Genomic DNA, 20,070 nt, shown 5'->3' with positions numbered 1-20,070 from the left:
TTGTTATTATTGTTGTTAATATAGCCGTTTAGCAGTTGCCATTTATAGAGTTTTTAACACATTTCTGTCCATAGTAAAAATGTGTACCCAAACAGATATGAAAATAGGGCCCAAATTATAACAAAACTGTTCTCCTTCAAGGCAACAGAAAGTTGTCTACAACCCATCAGGCTCTCACTCACGGGGTTCTTGGGGGTTCTCCTGTGAGGCGGGTGCCTCTGAGCCGTCCCGGGTGGCGGCCTCCTCCTCCTCCTTTGCCAGTTCCTTCTCGATCATGGAGGTGATGCCCCGCACCAGGTCCAGCAGGGCGCTGAAGGCCACAGACATGGCGTAGCCTTCAGGGATGGACGGCGGCTCCACTTTGTCCAGCATCTCCAGGCTAAGGGGAAGAAAAGAGTTAGAAGGTATCTATATATCTTATCATATATTTACTGACCATGTACGTCTGTCCACAAACTCTGCACCTGCTCTACCTCTACCACATCTTTAACACATTTGTGTCTTTCATCTTGATCAGTACTAGCATTTGGGTTTTGTCATTGCAATAATTGAGTATAGTTCCTGAACATGTACGTGACACGTATGTTCTGTACCCGTGTTGCTCTGCATGTGTTACAGTGTTCTGTGTATCTGCAGTGATGGGTATGTGACACAGGCCATAAACTCTACTGCTGATCATGCCCGACAGTGCTTTGTCTGTCACTGAGGGGTTTTAAATCAGGAGAACATGAACACAAGATACAAAGGCTCACTGTGTAGTCTGCACTTAATTCTCTAGAAGCCTGAATACATTTTTTGGTTTCATTTGTTGATTTGTTTGGTGAGTGCAGGCACAAAAAAAAAGGAAAAGAGGAAGACCATCTCATCAAGCATTCCCAGCCACACAGCTTTGTGCGTGATGTGTGTACAGTAAAGGGTTTTAATGCATCAGCGGCTGTTTTTGTTGTGTTTAGCTAAGAGAAGCAGACACACACACAGTAAGTCCTGACCCCTCAGTGCACTGAGCACGAGGTGCGCTGTCTGGACATGTTTTGTTTGAGCCTTGTTTAGTCTAGCCATCTGTGCGCCGAGGACGAGGCAGAGAGGGGTCGGTCGGTCGGACGGCACTTACTAGGTGGCCTTGGCGCTGCCCTGCACACTGACGGTCATGAGCGGGATCCAGGTGCCCCGGTACTCAAAGGCAGCCTGCGTGGTCAGGACCCCGCTCGCCCCCGCCAAGCCCTGCCCGCTCTGGGCTGCCGTCTGCGCTGCCGACCCAGAACCACCTGAGAGAGACGGAAAGAGAGAAGAAGAAGAAGAAGAAGAAGAAGAAGAAGAAGAAGGAGAGGGAGAGAGAGAGAGAGAGAGAGAGAAAGAGAGAGAAAGAGAGAAAGAAACAGGAAGACAAATCCTACAGTTATTTCCCACTTTTAATAACATCAATGGCTTTTCTAGATCTAAGCCACTGTACCACAACTGACTGAATTCATTAAGCACTTTTAAAGTACAAACATAGCACTGTAGTACTAAATTACATTCAAACCGGGAGTGACAGCAAGACAGAAGTACAAAGCTACCATTACAAAGCAGCTAGCCATATGTTTAATCAGATCGGAGGTTTCAGCAGAGAGGCTTACACTGACCAACGGGTGTGTTGGTGGATGCTGGGTTACCAGCGTTGGGCACGATGAAGAGGGACTGGATGAAGGACCCCAGGGCGTTGACGATGTCCCGGAAGACCTTGGTGGAGTGTTGCTTCATGTCATAGGACTGGCAGAAGGAGCTGGGAGGGAACAGGGTTGCAGAATGAAAGCACCAGTCCACTTAAGCGTTAAGTGTCCACTCACATGCCAAGTTTCAGACGCATTCGCTAAGCACAGCCTGATGTTTCAGCTATCCTTAAGTGTTAAGTGTCAACACACAAGCCACGTTCCTGATGCATTCGCTCTGCACACTGTGACGTTTCAGCTATCCTTAAACCCAGCCGAACGGTCCCCCATCAATTCCAGACAGACAATAGGAGCTGCTCATTTTAAGGCAAGACCACCCATTCGACAAATTTCAGAGGGCTTATAGTAATAACAACAGATGAGAACTATACACAGAAGGTGGAACAGAATGTTAACGATGAGGGTGGTGCTGACAGTGCTTGTGTAGGCCTGTTATTCATGTTGTATGTGTGGGGACTGCGTGACTGACAGTGTTACTGAGTGTTGGTCGTTACGTCTCCCGTTACGTCTCCCGTTCTGCCTCTCTCTCTTTCTCATTCTCTCTCTCTCTTTCTCTTACCGCAGCAGGTGAGGCTGAACACACAGCCGGTGCACAGACTCGACGGCTACGGCTCGCAACCACTGCGGCTTCTCCCCGTCCAGGAACTTCACCAGCAGAGAGAGGAAGATCTCACACTCTGTCACCTACAGGACAATGGACATGCACACGGAACAGTGAACACATACAGTCATCACTTTTAGACGTGCGTCACAAATATAAATCAACGAAAGAAGACAGAAATAGAAGGAGAACACATGGTTGAACACGGAGGACAGGTCGCTGACAAAAAACCACGACGGACACCAGAGAGAAATAGAGCAGAGAATGAAAAAACGCTGACATGACAGGAACACAAAGAGCAGAGACTAAGGCAAGAAGGAAAAGCCAGACAGAGATTGAGAGAGAGATGGACACAGGGATGAGAAACAGGAAATAAGAGATGACAGAGAGAAAGAGAGAGAGAGAGAGAGAGAGAGAGAGAGAGAGAGAGAGAGAGAGATGAACACTGAGAAAGAGAGATAGAGAGGGATAGATACAGACAGACAGACAGACAGACAGAGAGAGAGAGAGAGAGAGAGAGATAGAGAGAGAGAGAGAGACAGCATCCCTGTGGTCCTCACCAGCAGGCTGTAGAAGTGCTTGATGAGGACGGAGACGACGCGCAGAAGCCTCATGCAGATGGGGAAGTAGGGCTTCTCCACGGGCGCGGGCGAGGCCGAGCTGCCACCGCTGCTGCCCTGCCGGAACTTGATGTTGGGTGAGAAGAGCTTGATGACCAGTGGGCACACCCGCTCCTTCAGCAGGAAGCTGAACTCCTGGTGCTGTGGGGGGGGGGCGGGTCAATTGATTTTACATTTTATTATGATTGCCTACTCTGATTTCACAGCACTTTGGTCAACATGAGTTGTTATTAAATGTGCTTTCTAAATACATTTGACTTACACTTGACACACAACTCAATCAGACCACATCACATACAGGCAGCAACTCAGGGGATACGTAAACATTAACTACAGCAAGGCCTTCCAATCCAATGGGCAGAAGCATTCAACTCATACAACCATGACTCCACAATGACTGTGGCAAGGCAGTAGAGGCAATATATAACTACACAGGCTAGACTACACAGGCTAGACTACACGGTAGCGTAAGCGAGGACAAAGAGTTAGAATACATTCAAAGCACACATGGGGAGATGTGTGGAGAACACATTCTGATAATGTACAAAAAGTAGTGTGGCCAGGTTAACCTCACAGAACTACCCTTTAAATACTAAGAGTACATCACCCCACGCAGGAGTTAAGGCTACAGTATGTGCTGTATTGCGTCGGAGGGAGTACGTCTTGTGAGTCACACATGATATATGGGAGGAAAAAAAGCAACAAGAGGAAGAGCAAAACTATGACACACCCCCCCCCCCCCCCCCCCGTGAGCCAAGGACAAATTCATTGCCCAACAAACAGTTCAGTGCACTCAGCACTGTGTTCGCTTCTGCAGCAGTCTGCGATGACTTCACACACACACACACACACACACACACACACACACACACACACACACACACACACACACACACACACACACACACACACACAGTTGAAAAGTGCTGACCTGCAGGAAGACTCCAGGGAAGTCGTTCAACACCGACTCCAGCAGCTCCAGACCAAACGTGCGCGTCATCTCCGTCATGCCCACCAGCCAGTACGGAGCGTCAGCGTTCACCAGCTGACACAAATCCTATTCGAAGGGGGGAACAAGGGAGGATGAACGTCGTGTACGTAATGTCTACCGCATGTGATAAAAAAAAGTGTTTCTTTGTACATTGTAGTGGAGGGACACATTTAAAAGCAGTCCTCTGAGATCTACAGCAATCTCCTAGCCAACCCTTAAAAACCACTCCGGAGTCCAGATGCAAGATCACTCAAGGGTGTTTCCCAATACTAGTGTTTAAATATCCTTGGCCAGAATAAACCTAACCCAATCCCACTCTAACAGCACATCAGTGGAACTGTCAATATCCCATGAAAAACACAGATGGAATTAAGAAAACATCCTAAATGAAGCAATCTCAACTGAATAGGAAATCGAGAGAATGAGTGTATAGCTCCCCCTGTTGGCTGTACCTGGAAAAGCATGTAGGCGTCCTTGGCACTTGGCCTGAGGGTGCTGACCGAGCGGCGGTTGCTGTTGCCCTGGACTGGTGGGGGCTCATCGGCCATGCCTGGGAGGGGAGAGAGAAGGGGGAGGGGGGGGAGGTGAGGGACATTTCACCTAGCTTAGCCCTGAACACGGGCCTGAGTGGGAATGGTCCAAAGGCGACTCATGTGACTGCTGGACTTTTGCCACAGGCCTAAGACGGGCTGAGATTCATGGGGGACAACAGGCCACTGCTCTGACCCCTCCAGGCCGTTTCGACTGAATTTGTCAACACACACAAGCATACACACACACAACTGCAAACACAGACACACACACACACACACACACACCCAATCGCTCAGGGAATCAAGCATGTATGCGCATACATAAAAACATTCACATACACACACAGACACACAGACACACAGACACACAGCCACACAGCCACACAGACACACCCACACACACACACACACACACACAGACTCACACACACACACACACACACTCAATCACTCTCACACATGCCTGTCTTGAATTACATTAGCACCAGGCAGCCACGGGAGCTGCTGCTCCTGATTACATTATCATACGCGGACACGGAGGGGGAGTAATAAAATCAACACGGCACCCAACAGGCAGACAGCCTAAAAAAAAAATAGGCCCGAAAAAAAAAAAAAACAACCTCCCCATTACTTATTCATCGAGTTCAGAATTAAGTCATGGGATAAGCAGCTTTTGGCGATCTGAGAATAACTCCCCTTCCTGGCTGCAGAGGGGGAAAACAAGGCAAGAAGACGAGATTGCAAAATGAGCCCTCCGGAGGAAACTTTTCTCAGAGTGGCTCAGCAGTTTGAAGTGATGATATCCCCCTGTTCAGGGACACAATGGCCCTTTCTTCTTGAGCCTTCTGCTCCATCCATGAAAAGGAGGGGGGGGGGGGGGGGAACACTAATATACCTAACTCTCTGGCAATGAGGTGCACGCTAACCTTTAAATCGGTCGTCTTCTGCCACCATCCTCTCGAAGACGACGGTGACGACCTGTCGCACTGTGGCGGCAGCTGTGTTGTTGGTGATGGTGTCCTTTGTGAAGTGTAGGCGGAAGCACAGCACGATAGCCTAGGGGGGGGCAAGGAGCCTATTTTAGAGACAAACATACTGACGCTACACACACACAAACAGAAGACGCAACATCTGTGTTTTAAGAAAGCCCAGCCTGAGGAGGATGTGAACAGAACAGCTAATAAACACATACCACCGCTCCTTAAAGAGCCCAAAACACATAGAGTGGTTTGGCACTGCTTTAAACAAAGTGACAATTAGATACGTGATGCACTTCATTCTTGGTTTTATGTCTAGTTCTGATTTCATTTCTCAATGCTGAGATCTACTGATATGTAATCAGAGCACCTCCCTTCCTAACTGGCACGTAGTCTTAACTTGTACTTAAGCAGTGACAGTCCCGCACTTCTTTTTCCTTCTATGTCGTTTTCTATTTCTTTAAAAAAAAAAAAAAACACACTATTTATTGTTACACCAGGTTTAATTGCTCTTAGCTTGACTGTTCTCTCCCTTGTACGTCGCTTTGGTCAAAAGCGTCTGCTAAATAACTAAATGTAAATCATAAAGAGGTTGATGTGTGGGCGAGTACCTTGGATAAGACCTCGTCGTGCACCACTGTGTTTGTGGTGAGCAGCACCAGGACCGTCTGCAGCAGCTTCAGCTCCTCCAGGCCATTCTCCATCAGCTGCCACAGCATGTTAATGATGTTTCCAGCAGCCGCCTGGCAAACACACAGACACAGACACACAAACACCCACACCCACACCCACACCCACACACACACACACACACACACACACACACACCCACACCCACCCACACCCACACCCACACACAGACACACACACACACACACACACACACACACACACACCCAGACACACACACACACAGAGACACAAACACACACACACACACACACACACACACACAAGCTTAAGCCTCATGAATCCATCTTCCCACCTTTGATCAATGAGTCAGTGAGAATAGGTTCAGAGGTCAACATCATAGCCTCAGGGTGAAGTGGAAGGTCATGCAAAGAAGATGGCCACTCCTAAGGCTTAAAATGGGACCTTCAGGGGTCACTACAGCAAACTGCTATAGTAATCCAAATCCTTTCTGTCCACATGAAACACTGGATAAAGCACAAACAACATCAACAGAATAATCTGCAAACAAACCATAAAAAAATATTATAATTTGGGCCGACATCCAGATGTCTAAAGGATGTTGGTTCCAATGCAAATCTGATTTATTATCGACATCGCTGTGGGGTGTTTTGAAGAGAAGTCAAGCTCGCCCACCGCTGGTCCCGGTCACACTGCTAAACCCCAGGGCTTATGTGAGCTTCTGGGGCAGTGGAGCGTGGTGAAGGGGCTTTTTTAGACTGAGCCCAGGATGACTGCGGCTGATCACCCTGCTGGGGCTGTCTGCAGGCAGGGCGTTTTCCACAGACAGCTGGTCTCCTCCGCTGAGCAGACCAGGGGGAAAGGTAAAGGTGACAGGCACTGGCTTGGGAACTGAACACGTCTGGGCTCCACCGTTCGCATTGTGAGCAATGGAGAGGATGAAGGATGGGTGTTTGGCAGAGTTCAAAGAGGAGGAGCACTTTTTAGTGTTGTACATTGATATCCAAGTCAGATTAAATTTCGAGCAGGATCTGGCAGTGATAACTTAGACTGAATACACTATACCGACTACTACCGTCATTAGATCCCTTTTCCGACTACTACCATCATTAGGTCTCTATACCGACTACTACCATCATTAGGTCTCTATACCGACTACTACCATCATTAGATCCCTATACAGACTACTGCCATCATTAGGTCTCTATACCGACTACTACCGTCATTAGATCCCTATTCCGACTACTACCATCATTAGGTCTCTATACCGACTACTACCATCATTAGATCTCTATACCGACTACTACCATCATTAGATTCCTTGTTTGTACTGTGGGGGGGTTTATGACGAGCACAAGACTGCTTTGCAAAACTTTCTGTGTTTATAAGATACCAATGCAGTACATGTTTATATCTATTTCTTAACAGTTTCATACTAATGAAAGCAGCAATGGATGAGTTCAGTGTAATTATCTTCTATTTCACAGAGGGTGTTTTTAGGCAGGCCTTACCTCGGACACCACCTCGTGGGTCATGAGTCTCTGGATGGCCGCCAGGCACAGCTGGGTGATCTTGGGCTCCTTAGTCCCACAGCCCATAAGGAAAGGCTGCACCACCTCTGAGCTGTTCTCCTTCAAAGCTGCGGATACAACCAGAGGTCATGTCACACCAAGCACATGTCAACATGGGGGGGGGGTTAATTAAAGGCATGTAATTAAAGTGTATGAGTGGTGGATTCTCTCGAAGACAACAGTGTACAGTCATATAATTTAACTCTGGTCACGAAGTGGCAGCATTCCCTTAATAAATACAGTCTTTGTTTTGACTGAATACTTTAGCTTCTGTGTTCGAGTATTCCGAATTTAAAGAGGTACTGCACACTTAAATGTGTTTTTTGAGCTATAAACTAAATTATATGACTGTACAGTGATACTCAACACCCTAACCACAGGTTAAAATCATCCTGAACCTTGCAGGGCTGATGCTGATGTAGAGGCGACCGCTTGGGACTTCTCTAGGTCATGAAATGAGACGTGAGTGTGTGTCTCATTTCCATTAGCTCATCGGGACTCATTATTAAGGCCCTCCCCTCCTCAGCCCCCCGTTGCCCACTTTTTAGCAGTGGGTGTAAGTAACACAGAGAGCTAGGGATTAAGTTACACTTGATTGCTGATTTTACAACAATAACCTAAGAAGGTGCTATATGTAAGGATTTTAGTTTAAAACATTCCAAAATGTACTAGAAAAAGCAACAGAATATGAAGAAATTACCATTTTGGTATAAACAGTGCTTTTGCACTGTGTTGCCCAGATTTATACGAGCTAGAATGCTAACCAGCTAGAACCAGTGAGGCCTTTCTCAAGATGCCACTAAAGGCACTAATTTTCATTCATTTTCAGAGTGCTGGATTGAACTGACGAATGGACCCGAAGTAAGCATGGCTATCCTGTATTTAGTATCAAAAAGCTCAGTAGCATGCTCATAGGTTAACATTAATGGTAAGACCATCAGCTAGCTCAAAAGCTTGAGTGCGACCAAAGACAGGGGTCTGTTTGCCTCGACTAACCTAATGTAAGATATAAATATCAATGGACATTGATGGAGACACTAATGGAAGCCTTTTCAATCTATCCTTCAATCATATAAATGTTTCCATGCTACATGTGGTCTATAACCTTCCCCAGTTGGCCCAACTTTTAGTTTACTTCTGCGAAAGGTAGTGATGTGTCGTTCGTGAACGATTCGTTCATTTTGAACGAATCCTTACAACGACTCGAGAGTAACGAGTCCTCTCAAAAAAAGATTCGTTCTTTTTCTCGTTCATGACCGCGCATCGGGACAACTGGGACTGTTGCATTGGCTAAGCCAAGGAAACAGAAATGATTTGTTGAATGCAGGTCACGTAAAAATGATCAAAAGACCCGTATCCAAGAGACCCAGTCGGAAAAAGAACGAATCATTTCTGTTTCCTCTAGCTGACTGTACTGAGCCTATGCAGGTCACGTGGAAAAGGATCCAACGATCCATATCCGGCAGATGAACGAATCATAGATCCAAAGACACGGTTGTCAAAAGAACGAATCATTGAACGAAACAGACACGTTTGGCAAAAGAACGAAACATTGAACGATCCGGCAAAAGAACGAATCATTGAACGATCCGGCAAAAGAACGAATCATTGAACGAAATACCCATATCCGGCAGATGAACGAATCATAGATCCAAAGACACGGTTGGCGAAAGAACGAATCATTGAACGAAAGACTGATATCCGGCAAAAGAACGAATCATTGAACGATATCCGGCAGATGAACGAAACGTTGATCCAAAGACGGTCGGGAGGTGAACGATTAGGTCATCTGCCGGATACAAGTATTTGGATCATTTTTCACGTGATCTGCATAGGCTCAGCATGGGAAGCTAGAGAAAACCGAAATGTTTCGTTCATTTTGACTGGGCTCTGGATATTTTTTCACGTAACCTGCATAGGCTCAGAAGAGGAAACAGAAAGGACTTATTAACCTAGTTCACTTCCGAGTGTCTATGGTTAGTAAGACGTGAATGATATTCGTTCACAAGAAATAATTACAGGTTTAGTTATTTTAACTTTTTAAAACTTTACTTACAGTTCAGTGCAGCGTAATTGTTTGCCGTGATCATTAAATGCTTATGTGATAATAAATGACCATTTCATCCAAACTTTCATATAATATTATTTGAATGCAGGAATTAGTATCTGCTGGTTTACATGTAGTAACCTCCATGAAAATATGATACGTATTTGTAGTGGACGTATTTACGCCAGTGAATTGGCTATAAAATTTAAAAATGTTGAGTAGCACCCCCCCCCCCCCCCCCCGTTAAAATGAACGGGTGACTCGAAAAAAGATTCGTTCATTTTACTGAACGAGATTCAAAGATTCGAGTCGGTAAAATGATCCGAACTTCCCATCACTAGCGAAAGGAGAGGAGGTAGGGGTGTTCAAACTTAGTAATACACTGCCCCCAATCTGCTTGGGGTGGGAAGTATGAAATTATTTAACTTGCTAGTCAACAACTAATCAGGCTTACATGTTACCTTTTAAGGACAACAATAGTTTCCTTATTCACAAATACACTCCATACACACTAAACAGGAACTAAGCTGCTGAATCTTATCTGGGGCAGATACGACATGGAAATAAATACAGAAACACCATCGCTCTGACAGAGAAGTCAAATCTCAAAACAGCAGACTGTAGCTAATAAACACTATTAAATATATGATGTATGATACCAATGATGGATGATGATCAATCAATTTCATTTTAAACCAATTTGATTTATTGGTTCTGAAAATGTTATACCATTGATTAGGCTTACGGGGTGGGCTTCCTGTAAACTGTAAGTGTAAATGTGACATGGACAAAACTCACTTTAAACAGGGTCTCAGACATTCCATAGTGGAAGTGGAAGTTTGGGGACTGACACTTCTACGATGGCGCTGTGGATGGCCGCCTCAGTGTGTTGGTGCGCATTGTTTTGTTTTGTTTTATATATTGTTTTCTTATGTTTCTTGACTTGTAGTACCTACTCTGTTTATTGTTATGCACCAAAATGCTAAAGAAAATTCCTTGTATGTGTAAACTTATTTGGCAATAAAAACTATTTCAGAAAAAATTCAATAAGCACTGAGCAGACTGCTAGCAGTGGGAGAGACAGAGGGAGACACACAGAGGGAGAGAATATTCGGGCAGTCAGGTCTCCCATGACAACACTGCCAAGAGCATTTCTTGGGTTGTCCTTGTCTGCAATGACTGGAGCTCCAAAATGACATGATGTGAGTGAAATACAGATTTAGTTTACCTGCTAGAATGTCTGTGTTTCTTGCGGCAATAGTTTTGATCTTCACAATCCCGGACTCTGCAGCCTGGAAATACACACACACACACAAAGATACACAAAACCCTGTTAATTTTCACACAGTCTATCTGGGATATGCTACCCATTACACCTCTAGGTTTTTGTTGACTTGTTAGAGGCAAGGTTCCTGACAAAAATAATCTGTCAGGGTCATACCAAACCGAAAAACAAACTGAGTGGACCCCCGTGAAATGACATCACCTATATATCAATGTGGACTGCCCCTACAAATGTGCAACCTTGAGACAACAACCTTGAGTCTTTTTAAAGATTTAAAGATATGGGTGATAATTGTTTAGACAAAACTGAAAGAAATGAAAAGGGGTAAACAAACTAAATGAAAGTTGAATAAATTATTGAGATAAGAAATGCCACTTCAAATGTTTTGTAACCTAACTAAACACAAAAATAAGTAGGCCTAAAATCTTTTGTTGTTAATCACATAGCTTGTCCTGACAACATTTAATTCTTCAATACTGCACTATGACAACATGGGGGGTATAGTAAACGCATTCACTATTCATTACTGGACTACAATCAACATGGGTATAAAAGCATCAGGGAGAGAATGGCACACATGCAGACAGTGACTTGAAATGACCCCATCACTGGAGACACAATACAGAGAGGGAGGGAGAGACAGACAGAGGGAGACAGACAGAGAGAGACAGACAGAGAGAGACAGACAGAGAGAGACAGACAGAGAGAGAGAGACAGAGAGAGAGAGACAGAGAGAGAGAGAGAGAGAGAGAGAGACAGAGAGAGAGAGAGAGAGAGAGAGAGAGAGAGAGAGAGAGAGAGAGAGAGAGAGAGGGTGTCTGAGGACTGAGACAGTTCTGAGCCAGAGCAGTCCGGTGCTGCCGATGTGCACCGAATAGCCAAGCTCTGGCTGCTGACCCACATCGCACAGTCAACAGAAGACCCTTTATGAGTCCCACCAGAGTAGCAGAACCCACACCAAAACATGCACGGCAAGGACACTCTTCCCTTCTCTTCACATCTCTTCTCACTCCCTAGCATCTCTCTCTTTCTCTTTCTCTCCATCTCTCTCTTCCTTCCCTTCTCTCACCGTTGGGCATTTGTCTCCTTTCAGCCTCTTAATCGATTCATGATGACTGTGACTACCACAAAGCTCCTACTCCTGCTCAATGTAATAGTTGCTTTCTCAGCAGTGCTGTGCTGTGATCTGCTGTCAGAGCTGCTGGAAATCAAACCGCGTGAACAGGTCTGCCATTACACGCGTGAAAAGGTTCATCTGCCTGTCAAAAAAATAAGATAGTGCCAGGCAGTCGTTGACAGATAGGCTACTGTGCTGGCAGGAGCCGTGAGAAGGTACAGAGGCAGGCCTGGAGGATGGATACTAAGTCAGCCCTTTAGGATTTATTTTAAAGGATTTCATAATAGTTAGGAGTTGGAGCAAGAGCAATTGAAAATCGTATTCAATGTTGACAAGACGGTATGTGGGATATCTGCCTTCCAATCTGTGTTTCCAACCAGTTTTCATCTAAATTAAAAGCCTAAATACTAACAAAACACTAACAATCTCTTCCAAACAAGGTGCTAAACTAAGGTATCTAAATATGCTAAAATGGGAAGACAAAGTGAACATAGTCCTCTGGCCTTTGAGGTAGCATATCATTAAAATCATGCTGTTTACTCTGTTATGGGAAGAAGGGCGTCAACTCAGTATTAAAATAAACCACTTCATTCATCCAACAAGGTTAAATGCCACAGCTGTGTCTTTCTCAGAGTAGCTCCTGCCAGAGGCCTGAGCAGGACTTTTGACTGGAGTAAGGTTGGCTAAAACTGGCCTTCAAAAAGGACATTGTTCACTCAATCGTGACTGACCAGTGCCTTAAAAATGCCTAATAGCCTAAAGGTTAATGGCATTACAAACAACAACCATGTAGCCATATATAATAAGAGCTTATTAATCATATCAGTGTGACTGCTCATTCACACAGCATTGTGAAACGGTTCTCAGGAAATCGGTTCTTAGGTGATTTTGAGTACAGAAATCAATCTGTCTTTTTTCTCCAACTGAAATGAATAGTGTAACACTCACCTATTGTGACGTCCCTCACTCTGCCAGATGTACACTAGGCCGACCCTATATGGCTTTTGGTAGGCCGAACCTATATGGCTCTGGGTAGAGCGGCCCTATATGGCTCTGGGTAGAGCGACCCTATATGGCTCTGGGTAGAGAGACCCTATATGGCTCTGGGTAGAGCGGCCCTATATGGCTCTGGGTAGAGCGACCCTATATGGCTCTGGGTAGAGTGACCCTATATGGCTCTGGCTAGAGAGACCCTATATGGCTCTGGGTAGAGAGACCCTATATGGCCCTGGGTAGAGCTGCCCTATATGGCCCTGGGTAGATCGACCCTATATGGCCCTGGGTAGAGTGACCCTATATGGCCCTGGGTAGAGCTGCCCTATATGGCCCTGGGTAGAGCTGCCCTATATGGCCCTGGGTAGAGCTGCCCTATATGGCCCTGGGTAGAGCTGCCCTATATGGCCCTGGGTAGAGCTGCCCTATATGGCCCTGGGTAGAGCGACCCTATATGGCCCTGGGTAGAGCTGCCCTATATGGCCCTGGGTAGAGCTGCCCTATATGGCCCTGGGTAGAGCTGCCCTATATGGCCCTGGGTAGAGCGACCCTATATGGCCCTGGGTAGAGCGACCCTATATGGCCCTGGGTAGAGCTGCCCTATATGGCCCTGGGTAGAGCTGCCCTATGGCCCTGGGTAGAGCTGCCCTATGGCTCTGGGTAGAGCGACAGTCGCTGCCGCTTTTCTTTCTATATTCTGTCATTTCAACCATGCCATTACATGTAAGCAAAGATGCATAAAAAGCAGAAAACATGATTGGGGTGAGCATCATCTGTCAAAGGGATGTAGACTAACAGAACATTTCTAGGTTTCGCTGTTTCCAGTTGACTAACACATTTAAATTCGTCCTCAACATCGGGATACTGCAGCCGAGTTTGGTTGGTGATGTACATATTTTCAACATCAGACAGTTAGATACTTGCATTTCTTCAAAACCAGACCTTCTACCAATTTTTTTCTACACAGATAACACTAACTTCAGTGTCTCATGCTTTTTATTCATATTTGCTGAAAGACTTCAAGTTTTTCAAGGCTTTTCTCTATGTAGGTGCACCACCACTCCTCACAAGTCATCTTTCTTGCAGACAGATAGAATTAATTTTGGCTGAGTACTACCAAAGAGGACCTATTGCCAGACTTGATGACATTGAGGATTTCAAAGCAAGTAATCTCAGTATCATGGACATTCTTTACACTGAAAGCACGGAGCAGAGCGTGGGTAGTATGGGTAGAATGGAGAAAACTTTTAAAACTCACACCCTGAACTTGGATACATGGACAGATAAAATGTTATCTTGATCTGTTATGCAGCTTACGGCACACAATAAATGAAGACTGTAAACTCATTTTTAATATGGTCACAAAGTCTACAGTGTGCTGTATACTCATGTATTAGTGCCGTTTAATCTGTCATTTGCTTTGCAAGGGTTAGTGATTCCATGCTGCTGGAGAGCAATCACACTTTGCATTTGCTTGCAGAGATAGCTCACAAGTCTTTTCTCTTAAAGTAACACTATGCAACAATTTGACACTTTTTTAGGTATGGTTTTACTGCCAAAAGACACCAGTTAGTGTGTTGGCAAGCTTCTATCAGTGTCAGCTGGGCTGTTGGTGATGTTTCCAAGGTTTTTGCATGCCTTTTAGGTTGTTAGTTAGCGTACTAGTTTTGGAACAGAACTCCATATTGCTGCTTTAAAGAGACTAAGCGAAAATGTTCCACTTTTTGAAGGATGTTTTATAAGCAATAAGTACTGGTATCATCTTCCAATTAGTTTTCTTGGTAAACTCATGTGAAGAACAATTAAACATACACATATTGATCAAGCTAGCCGCCTAGGCTCTGCAACAGTTCTGTGGTCTGGGTCGGACCACTCCCCTATATTGTAAAAAACAACATAGCCAACTATATCGCCAAAAGACATGAGTTAGCATGCTAGCAAGCCTTTTATCAGTGTCAACTAGGCTGTTGTTGGGTGTTCCGAAGGATCTTGCATGCTTTTTTGGTAGTTAGATTGCTAGTTTCCGACCAAAACTCCTTACTGCTGCTTTCAAGTACTAACTGACCACTTACTGTTGAGGAAACAGACAGTTACATTTAAGGTCACTAACATAAAATGTTTAGCCACTTGAAATGAAAAATAAGTTATGATCCAAACATAAGTTAGTATAAAAGTAATAGATCTGTCCAAAAACAGCAAAAGACAGCACTAAAGTAGTTCACTACTAAAGGCTGAGGTCAACAATACTTTACCCATGAACCTGGCAGTAACTAAGCAACAGAGATTTAATTTCAGTTGGCACTGTGCACTACTCCAGACTCTACATCCATGCAGAACTAAAACCCAGTCTAATCTTTAAAAATGCAAGTATCGCTCTTTGCCTTTGTTTAGACATGAGAGCTGCTGGCCTTTGAGGGCAAGTAAGCGGAAATCAGTGCGCTCCAATCCAACCACCTAGTGGTTCTCCTCACAAAGCCAACACACGGACTTCCAGCACAGGAAGTCAAACCAGATGGAAAAAAGTTCAAAAAGACTGCTCGGTAAAGAAGCCACGGTTGAAATAACAATAACAAGTTGCCTTTGGATAAAAGGAAGGATAAAATTGGGGTTCAAGCTTGATTCTTATGTAGGCCACTCCACTACAGTTAAGAATTAAATGAAATTAAAGGTAGGCAATACTGGAGAAAGATTGTTGATATTTGAGCTCAACAGCCAAACACAACACCCTTCCCTTCAGTGCTGCTTCAGAAGCCACGCATGAACATGCATTGCCAAGGCAGCAACACTAATAACTGGGCTAGCTGACCAATTTGGCAGAATCCAGAGCATCTGCTGCCTGAGGGCCAATGCTTGACACGGGCAGTGGCGGTGGTCTAGACTTTCAAGCCTTACGCAGTGTGGAAGTGGATGTCCCTTTATCATAGTTGAAGCAAAACAAACATAATATCCAATATCATCAAACAAATGACATGCAAGGACACATACACAGCATCCAAAACACAGTAGAGTAAAAACTAGGGAGAGTTAGTTGTTTAGATTGTTTATACGAAACTACACTGACCAAAAAGGGGACCGCAGGATTGTCACGTTATCAGATAACAAGGAAGGTAACGTTACCCAGCATAGCATTTAAAATTATTAATCAATTCAAATAATCCCACTGAGCAAGAAAACTGGTGCTTTTAGGTCTTCACGACAACAAGACTCTTTGCAAACATTGGGGCAAATACCATGGTATAGAGCGTATAGAACGACACGGCAAGTAATGTTACTAAAGTTACCTAGGTTGTGGGTCAGCAAACTGTCGCTACAGTTGCTGCTGTGTAACTACAGTTGCTGCCGTGAAGCTACAGTTGCTGCTGTGAAACTACAGTTGCTGCTGTAAAGCTACAGTTGCTGCTGTGAAACTACAGTTGCTGCTGTAAAGCTACAGTTGCTGCTGTAAAGATACAGTTGCTGCTGTGAAACTAGTTGCTGCTGTGAGCTGCAGTTGCTGCTGTGCAACTAGTTGCTGCTGTGAAACTACAGTTGCTGCTGTGAAGCTACAGTTGCTGCTGTAAAGCTACAGTTGCTGCTGTAAAGCTACAGTTGCTGCTGTAAAGCTACAGTTGCTGCTCTGAAACTAGTTGCTGCTGTGAGCTGCAGTTGCTGCTGTGAAGCTACAGTTGCTGCTGTGAAGCTAAAACTGCTGCTGTGACGCTACAGTTAAAATGCAGAGTTTGTGATGGCTTCCCCGAACCAGCACAGCCACTCCAGACATCGACATTCTCCTGCTACTATAGCTAACATCACAACAACAGCATGGCTTGGCAATTCAGAAAATAAACTGAAAGTCCGTGGGAAAGTAATTTAACTTTACCTCACACACAAATGTGACGCAGGTACTTGCTTGCTAGCTAACCAGCAAGTCATTTTTGGTCATTTGGTTTCAAGTCATTTGGTTTCAGTAACCTGGTGGAAACATCCTGCTCACATGCAAACAATATCTTAATACAGGGACAGTTTGTGGAGTAATGGGAATGTTACACACATAATGTTGTCTAATGCAAATTGGTCCTAAACTGGTTGAACTGGCTGAACAATAATGAATAGGCTGTGTGTATTGTATGACAGCTAGGCTACGGCTCACTATAAATAACCTTCATTCAGGCCTAGGAATAGAAATCCCTCTAGCCTACAGGGTGGTGCTAACTGAAATTAAGTGGGGTTTTAAAGTGATGAAAAAAAAGCATACAGCTGGGGCTCTCTTGAGTGGGCCAAACATACCACACCATTATAATGTTTTTTACTAAATCAACTTCAGTCAAAGTGTCAATAAACACCATGGAAATTAAAACCAAATTGATGTTGGAAACATAACTGCTGACAGAAGACACACCTATAAATGGCTTCATTTTGTATTTTAAGCTGGTACTGAAGCCTTTCCTCCAAGGGAGACAGGCAACCAGACTTACACAAAAGAGGAAATGTTTTAGGGAGTCCCTACACATGGAAAAAAACACTGAAAATCTAAAATGTACCACACCCTTGTGATTGGTAGCCTACACATGTAGGCCCAAACACAACCCATTTTTGCTTAAGATCTAAAACAGCTGGGCATCACAGCATGAAGACAGTTTGTCCTACTCAAGGTTGAGGCAACAAGTCTATTATGATCTCAGTTCACTTTAGAAGGCATTTCAGGGACAAACCACAGGCTACACATTTCAGAAATGCAAATGATAAAAAAAAAAACACAAACAAATGCAGTGGCTTTCATAGAAAAACAAACCTATCCCATTTGCGAGAGTCACTGGCTATTTTGGGGATGTTTCTACTTAATTCAGCCAGCTATGGATTGTTGCCGGGTAAACAAATTAGGGTGAAGAAAGATAAATGAGTTGCTCTTGACAAATCAACACACCCAAAAGAGCTGAATCTGTCAGGCCACACTAAATACTCCCCCTCAATGGACTGTTTTTAGGGACAAAACACAAGGCATTAAAAAATCTGCAGAGTAATAATTAATTGGGTGATTTAATCTGGTGATAATCAAATGGTTTTTTTTCGAAAGGGACCTAATGTTGGCCATGTAAACACAACTACTACACACAATCAGACATTGACCTCCATACTTAATGACAAACACTGGTCGATGTGGTCTGCATGAATGTACCTAAGTAGTCAATTTTCAGCCTCACAGTTCAAATGGCATACACTAAACTCACGCTGTATAATACCCAGTGCCAAGTATAGTTACTACGCGTATGAACGGAAGACCATAACAGTTCATCAACAGGTTTCTATGTAAGGTTTCAACAATAACTATACTTGTAAGTAGTCTTTGTTCCCATTTGCTTACCATTATAATTCTACTACACTGATTAGTACGTGTTAGATTTTCAACATTTTGTTCAGAGGTAAAGGATATTCCATGTATGGCGTGCAAAGCAGTAACCTAATACATAAACAATAGGAAGTTAGCTTTTGCAAAACTGTAGGCCTACCATACAATACTCAAGCCCAGGTGTCTACGTGCTTTTTTGATTGCTGAACCCCATCCGATAAAAAACACATATCTTGAAATGGAAAGAGTTTTTGCTTAGAGTATTGGTGAAAAAGTGTGCGTTCCCTGCAGAGATAGCCAAAAACCTGTTTGGGACCTGCCCAAGCCTATGGCCTTGATAAGTGGCAACACAGATCAGTTTCTGCTTATCCTGTTTTATACAATGCACTCAGTCCTGTGTTTCCGTTTTCATGTTGCATACTAACCCAAAGAGGGCTACTGTATGGCCAGAGGCATACCGTACCAGGCCTCCAAATAAGACGCTCAGGGTTTAGTCCGAACAACCAACATACTGTGTTTGAGGTCAAAAAAACCAACAGGGGCTTACGAAATATCATCAATTAAGGCTAAAAAAACGCCCCCAACTGACATGGCTTTCGATCGTGCATCACCCACAACTTAAAGGTTAGCGTGCGTGGGGCTTCTCAGAAAGCTGTGGCGTCCAGGATGCAGAAGGCATCAGAATGCAGTGTATTTAAACATGGCCATTTACTCGGCCCAATCTCATTTGTACTCTAAACGACAAACTAAACTGATAAATACATTTAAATTAATTCAGCTACAAATTGTTTAACCAAACTCCTGTGAAACGTAAGATGGGATGCAAGACAAGTGAATACTTTCGGTCCGCATTCATTCTGTGGTCGGTGCTACACAACCGCTAAGTTAAATAGCTAACAATATAGTTTACCTTATATATAAACAACAATCTAAATGTTACTAAACATGTTGTTCCCTAGGCAAGTAGCGTAGTGTCATTCTTGTATTGTCAGTGACTATCCTACATCATCTGCAGCTGTCACAGCTGCATTTCTAGATGAAGTGTCATCTCTGCTCTCAAGCAACGTTAGCTTTTAGTACCGCTGGGTTGATGACATCAGCGAACACATGAAAATACAGTTTGGGGTAAGGTTTGTAAGGAAAAGACATGGTTTGGCAACATTCATTACTTGACGCTGGCTAATCAGCTAGCTAGCTAACGTTACCTCTTTCACAGGGGGGAATTTTTTCTTGCATTCCATGGACAGAGACCGCAAATCCGTTTGCATGTTCTCAAGCAATTTCTTCACGGCTTCGGGGCTGCTCGTCGACATTATTGCTATTGTCTCAGGCCAAATATCCAAAACATGAAAATAAGAGGCTTGCTTTAGCAATCCTAAGGCAGGGTCCGGCCTACTTTTTCACCTCCAGTGAAAAAATACAAGCGATGTGAAGCACTACACAAGCGTCCATTGACACAATCTTCCACTTTTCTTGCACTAATCGTTTGATAGAAGGATTAGACCGCCGAGGACGTCATCTGCCTTCCTTCGCCAGGTGTCCAATGCATCACCCATAACACTTGTCACCATAGATATATACAGTGAAGGTAACAGCCAGCACGAATAACTTATTTGTTCGTTTCAGCCATGGGTTTCATGGCTCCTGAA

The 20,070-nt window shown here is 44.2% G+C and overlaps 1 protein-coding gene across 7 annotated transcripts in view; it reads right to left on the bottom strand.

Moving 5' to 3' along the window:
• mon2 (MON2 homolog, regulator of endosome-to-Golgi trafficking) overlaps positions 1–20,070 on the bottom strand; it is a 40,262-nt gene extending 20,192 nt beyond the window's left edge. For 4 of the 7 annotated variants that reach the window (XM_080842661.1, XM_080842663.1, XM_080842664.1 and 1 more), the window contains exons 1-12: positions 19,627–20,070; positions 10,929–10,992; positions 7,594–7,721; positions 6,043–6,174; positions 5,381–5,510; positions 4,374–4,471; positions 3,862–3,987; positions 2,871–3,071; positions 2,269–2,393; positions 1,617–1,762; positions 1,112–1,265; positions 183–379 (exon numbers count right to left, since the gene is read on the bottom strand). In XM_080842661.1, the coding sequence (XP_080698787.1) occupies positions 183–379; positions 1,112–1,265; positions 1,617–1,762; positions 2,269–2,393; positions 2,871–3,071; positions 3,862–3,987; positions 4,374–4,471; positions 5,381–5,510; positions 6,043–6,174; positions 7,594–7,721; positions 10,929–10,992; positions 19,627–19,734 (1,609 nt within the window). In that variant the 5' untranslated portion in view covers positions 19,735–20,070. The remainder of the gene's footprint in view (positions 1–182; positions 380–1,111; positions 1,266–1,616; positions 1,763–2,268; positions 2,394–2,870; positions 3,072–3,861; positions 3,988–4,373; positions 4,472–5,380; positions 5,511–6,042; positions 6,175–7,593; positions 7,722–10,928; positions 10,993–19,626) is intronic. The other 3 variants (XM_080842662.1, XM_080842665.1, XM_080842667.1) reach the window with 1 other exon arrangement.

This window comes from Sprattus sprattus (assembly GCF_963457725.1).
Source record: "Sprattus sprattus genome assembly, chromosome: 7".
Classification (NCBI taxonomy): Eukaryota; Metazoa; Chordata; class Actinopteri; order Clupeiformes; family Clupeidae; genus Sprattus; species Sprattus sprattus.
Note: the sequence above shows the minus strand (reverse complement) of the source record. Positions and strands in the feature narration are given on the sequence as shown.